At 42.3% G+C, this 6,000-nt stretch overlaps 1 protein-coding gene across 1 annotated transcript in view; it reads left to right on the forward strand.

The window, feature by feature from the left end:
* Positions 1 to 6,000, forward strand: part of LOC103770954 (lipoxygenase homology domain-containing protein 1-like) — a gene marked incomplete at its 3' end in the record, with an annotated part of 94,111 nt that overhangs the window by 56,688 nt on the left and 31,423 nt on the right. Inside the window, exons 18-21 of the mRNA XM_008938231.1 lie at positions 1,288 to 1,585; positions 2,119 to 2,273; positions 3,551 to 3,684; positions 4,584 to 4,732. Coding sequence (XP_008936479.1) covers positions 1,288 to 1,585; positions 2,119 to 2,273; positions 3,551 to 3,684; positions 4,584 to 4,732 — 736 coding nt within the window. The remainder of the gene's footprint in view (positions 1 to 1,287; positions 1,586 to 2,118; positions 2,274 to 3,550; positions 3,685 to 4,583; positions 4,733 to 6,000) is intronic.

Genomic DNA, 6,000 nt, shown 5'->3' on the forward strand with positions numbered 1-6,000 from the left:
AGGCAATATCAGATTAATAATATGCACACTCTTCTGTTTAGATAGCCATGCTTATATCCTCACTCAGATATTTATTGTAGGACTATAAAGTACTGCCCATTTTCTGTGATTTTTTTAATAAGCACACAAGGCAGAAGCTCTGAAGCATTAATAGACAGATCCTATATCTCTTTCGTTATATGAATATTTACAGAAAGGTACAGGCAAGAAAAAGATTCTGTGAGCCACATGCTAATAAGAACCGCCATCAGTAATAGGGCATGCAGGATGATTACAGCACATCTAAGGGTAAAGTGGTGTAAGGAAAGACACATTTTGATGCCAGGACAGCTGGATCAATTTTAGTTTTCTGATAAGCATCTCATGTGCAATCGATTTTGTTTTAATCTAATATAGAAAAAAATTCTTCTAGACTAAAACCTCATATGCCATGTTGCCAGATTTCAGCCTGAAGCAAATGTTTGCAAGTTTTATAACATAAGCACTGCCTAACAGCATAAGCAATCATCAGAAACAAGTAATTGGTTACTGAGAGACTATGTGGAGTAAAACCTTCTCTCCAATTTTGTTAAGCAGTAATCTGGACCAGTAAATCATCAAGGTTTTGTGTCCATCGTATTAACTAGAAAGATGGAAATTTTCTTACTGGTTCAGCCTCCTGCCACTAATGCATTGTAATCACTGATGACTGTATCCTCTCTGCACACCAGTGAAGTGAGAAAATACTTTTCCAGTTTTCCAAATGAGAAGGGAGGAGAGGGGCAGTCCAAGCCCATGGTCCGTGTCAGAGAGCAGGTTATACGAGTTGAAGTTTACTGCCTTCTTGCTGTATTGTTATTGCTTCTTGCTCGGTTCATCTCTCGTGCTAAGTATTAAACGTATCTTCTTAATTTAAAAAATACTTCAGGCACAGAGATTCTGTAAAAAAAAAAACCAAAAACTGATGCATTTTGGCATTTTCACATTTAATGCCAACGAGGAGACAACACTGGTGAGGAGAGCAATGGAGAAGTAGGGAGCCCAGTAAACATGGATTTGTCTCCTATCCTCACCATGATTGCTCTGAATGTCTTCAGCTTTGTCTCCTCAGGTGACATTTGGTAATGCAAAGTATGAAAGAATAAAAGAGGAAGGAAAAATTAAAGGTAAACTTGTATACAAAATTAATCTTACCCTTGCTCAGACGTTTTAGGGGGAGAGAAGCGATGCTGTTTATTTTTAAGAACGCACTTTATGAAATTAAGATGTCTTATGTCCTCCTGGGTGCTGACTTTCCTTTGGTGGCAGAGAGAGGCTGCAGATGTTGGCAAGATTTTTAAGATTCGGATAGGCCATGATGGGAAAGGCATTGGGGATGGCTGGTTCCTGGAAAGCATCACGCTGAAGCGGCTTGCCACGAAGTCAAAGGAGTCTGAAAAAAAGAAGAAGAAAAAGAAGAAATCTGATGAGGAGGAAGAAGAGGAGACCAAAGCAGAGGAAGTAATGGATGTCTATACATTTGTAGCACACCGCTGGCTGGCTAAAGATGAAGGAGATAAGGAGCTTGTGGTGGAGCTGGTGCCTGATGGAGAATCTGCCCTGGAGGGTAAATATGAGAGGGAATATGTATGTATGTGTGACATAGCAGTTGCATGAAGGATGATAACCATGCTGGGGAGCTTTGTAGGGCCATTTATGGCCCCACAGCCACCCCATTACCCCAGCCCTGCAGTGTAGCTTACACTGTGGTTTTGTTGATCAGCTCTGAGGAGGAAGAGGAAAGGGGTTAAACTAAGGCAGAGGGCAGCAGAGACAGCTTACCATGGGTGTGTCCTCAGGGACTTCTGTAGGATTCTACAAGGATTCTCTGGTACACTTGGATCTCAAGTCGCACAAGTTACCACTGTGGCTGGGAACTTAGCAAGCTGTAGCTATATATATGGTTAATGACAAGGGCTGGAGAAAGATGGAGCTGCTCATGATTTAAGATAGATGCAAACAGGCTCCAGACAAAAGTCTTTCTTAAAGATGACTGTGCCAGCATTTCTGGGCTACATTCTTTCATGGTGAGCCTTAGATCTGATGAAATATGGCTATTTTTGGGATCCTCCTGATCTGCCTTTGCAATTTTACTTGCAGAGAATACATACGAAGTCCGCGTTCTCACTGGGAATGTGTGGGGGGCTGGGACGGATGCTAATGTCTTCTTGAGCATCTATGGCATAGAAAGAGGAGACACGGGTGAGCGCCAGCTGAAAAGGTCCAACAATCTCAACAAGTTTGAAAAGGGCCAGGTAATGCATGAACTCAACGTACTCAAGCGAGCAGAAGGCTGGCAGAGCTCTCTCAATTGTCATGCTGGTCATTCATTACAGTCTATTCTTTCCTCTGCAAGGCTTGGCTGCTTCTTTCAGCTTAAAGCTCAGATGTGTTTTGATTCTTAAATATATTATTTAAAGCAAAATGCCTCAAAAGGTTTTCCTGGGGAAATTTATTTGAATAATAAGCTGAACACCAATTCTACATCAGAGCAATCCTTTGCATCTGCTTCCCATAAGCATTCCGGTAATAATGTTTCCTGCCAGGAATACTTGAAAACCACAAACTTTAAATCAATATTGGAGAGTGTTTGTGAGGCCACTCAAGTATGTCAGTATTCAGATTACAAATACGATTCTAAATGTTCTACTCAAACAGTTAGGGAATAAAAGCAATATTACACGTTGTGCTATAATTACATTGTAGCCCAATCCAATTAAATGAAATCTCTTCTAGACTGAATATTTGCCTTAAAAAGGCTTATGAACAATTAACAGGTTCCTATTACAACCAAGAACTTGGAGAATTTGCCAAGGAATAATTCTGAATGACGAAAAATTACAGAAGCAATAAGCAGCCATGGAAATCTTGCAATCAGAAAAAAAAAAGGAAAAGAGTGTAAGGTTGTTAAATAAGCTGTTAGCTGTGATTTATGAGCTTGGCACCTGTGAAACGGCGACTTGCACATGGTTCTTCATTCAGTGGGAAGAGCTCCAAGCTGCAAATGTAACACGCTCTGCTCTTGGGAGTAGAAACCCAAAGTCTATCAGCAAGTTAATCACTTTAAGATATTTAAAGCATTATGATAACAAGGAGGACCATCCTGACACGCTAATACAGCTGACACAAGAACGTTCTGTGGTCTGAAATAGAGCACGTGGAAGTGCACAGCAGAGTTCCCATGGAGCCGGTGTATTTGTGTCCAGTTCCATATTCAGTCTCCAGGATTGAATGCTAAACCCAAAGGGAATGAGATTTAGGAGACATGAGTTAAACCTAGAGGAGGATGAAAGGAGGATGAGGTAAAGACAGGAGTGAAGAGTTTTGCAGCTCTGTGGCCTTGTAGGAGCCAAGTGTGTTAACCAGACCTCACAGCTCTCTGGTTATTTTAGAACATCCACCTAAAAAATACATGGGGGACTTAAAAATGCCATTTCTTTCACACGTAAAAAAAGATTACCCTTGGCCATTTACTGCCTTTCATACCCCTCTTCTGGGAGACACAGTCATTTGCCTCTTGCCTCCTGTGCAGGTGGATGTGTTCACCATCAAAGCCATTGACCTGGGTGAGCTAAAGAAGCTGCGGATCCGCCACGATAACTCTGGTGCTAGCCCAAGCTGGTTCCTGGAGAGGGTAGAGATTGTTGACCACAAGGAGAGCACCACGTGAGCAGCCTGTCGCACCCTTTTCATACGGTCAGAAAAGGGGGCATGTTCTCAGGAGCCTGGAGAACCCTGAGAAGGCAAAGGAGGTGCAGAAGGAAATCATAGCTCCTCACCAGCTCATAGGGAGCAGGCATCCTTTGGGATGATTGTGCTGTTACATGGGGTGTGGGGCTGTTTTTGGGTGCCTCTGTGGGGAGTTTTGCAGTTCCAGCATCTCTGAAGTTTGGGAAACAGCAGTATGTGGAATAAAACCTCAGCTTTTCTCTGTTTCTCTTGGGAGGGATTCTCCATCCTGAAGAGCTCCCCTGGCAGAGCCTGCACGCATGTGTTTCCTTTCAGAGCTTCCCTCTGGAAGTCCCTGACCTCCCATTTCATATCCCTGTTGTACCTAACGCAAAGACCTGGGCCAAAAGCAATTCCTGACCTAAGCACACTCCCCTGATTTTCAGAGGCATCTGGGTGAGCAAAGCTTAGGCTGCTAGAAACCTGAAACACAGGCTTGCCTTTGAGCTGGAACATGCTTAGAAGCTGCACAACGTTTTGGTGTGTGGGACTGGTTGTAAGGACCTTGAGATGGGTCCATGTTTCATAAACAGAAAATGCCTGGGAGACTGGAGGTGCCCTCAAGTTATTTAATTTTCTTTGGGGATGTGAAAACTGAAAGGAATCATCTTATGGGGCTGACAGCTCAGAAACAGCACTTTTCAGCAAGTGCTCCCTAACCTGTTTATGGATTTAGTCCCAACAAAATATACCAGAGCTCAAGGACGAAATCAGATTTATTGTTCAGCTTTGAGTAATCTTGTGTTTTTTTAAGTAGCCTGTGATCTGTGCTTGTTTATGTTATTAAAGCCTGTGAAGTCCTGTGTAAGTGCTGGGTGCTGCTGTCATTCTTATAGGTATTATTTCCCATGCCAGCGGTGGTTAGCAGTTGAGGAAGATGACGGTCAGATTGTCAGGGAGCTGGTCCCAGTGGATGAAGCATTTGTAAAGAAAGATACGGAAAATGATGGCCAGTCTCTTGCAACGTTGGGCCTGGAACAGAAAGGTTTATGTTAGCCTTGTGTTTCTTCCAGTGTGGGATTGAAAAGGAGCTAAGTTATTAGTTCCACTGCTGAGGGCATTAGCAGTTAGTATGCACTGGGGCTGTGAGTAATTCTGCCCTGGCTATGAAGTTTTCGGGTGTGAATAAAGTGTGAAGTGCATGTCAGCCAGAGAGGAGTGGACACTCCTCACCTTTAGGTGATTTAATCATCTTATAAGTTTGGACCCAAAGTGAGAAAATTGGGAAGATGGAGAAGATGTTCAGTGATCATCTCTCAACAGAAATGCACATTCATTGTTAACCTCTAAAGCTTAAATCCCACCCATTTCACATTATGGATTGGAATGGTTAAACATTTCAACATGAAACTGAGCAGAAAGCAAATATAACCAGAGAAAGGGAAGGGACCTAAATTTGTCTCACATTCCATCTTGCTGCTTGTGTCCATCGTCTTCTGAAATAACTGTGTCTGCCTTGTACATGATTTTGAAAGGTAGCCACAGAGCAATGACACACTCCTGGGTCTGATGCTGGGTGCCCTGTGCTTCCATTGGCTTCACTGTCAAAGAAGAGTCTTAAACTTTCCCCTCAGATGCTTTCAAATACATGAATGATTTCTTCAAATTGTGTAGCCAATACATTTTCACAAATTGAGTAGCTCTTTATTTAAGGGCCTTCTGGCTGAGCAGCATCTTGGAAACGTATGTCTAACTATGGAAAAAAAATTCTGTTTTGGAAATCTTGAGTAGGTTATTGCAGTATAGTAAAGACTGTATTAGTCTTTTCCACATTTTTTGAGTTTACTGCACTTGCTAGATAATGGTGTGACAGAAACCTCCCTAGTATTGCTTTTGTGAAGGGTGAAGGTTTGTGAATATGAAATGTGTATGCCAAAGGGAACTTACCTTCTGGTATGTATTATATGCACACATATTATCTGGTGCTAATAGAAAAAAAATGAGGGGGGAGGGAATGTGGGTTGTCTTTGATGAAATAATACAGGCAGAGGTGGCTTTAAGGAGCCTTCAGAGAATCACAGGAAGCAAATGGGAAGACCTGAGCACATTGATGTCTGTAGGTATGCAGACGATGTACTGAATGACTGAATCAGCAGAAGTCTCTGCAACCAGATAGCCCAGCTCACCCTAGGACCTACCCCAGCAAACAGCAGAAATTAGCAATAACAACATTAGCAATAGCAACACAGCAATAACAATTGGCCAAAATAAAGCCCAAACCAAACACACATATGCAATGAAAAGTAGAGTTAA

The sequence above is a fragment of the Merops nubicus genome, unplaced genomic scaffold (genome assembly GCF_000691845.1).
Source record: "Merops nubicus isolate BGI_N331 unplaced genomic scaffold, ASM69184v1 scaffold4664, whole genome shotgun sequence".
NCBI classification, from domain to species: domain Eukaryota; kingdom Metazoa; phylum Chordata; class Aves; order Coraciiformes; family Meropidae; genus Merops; species Merops nubicus.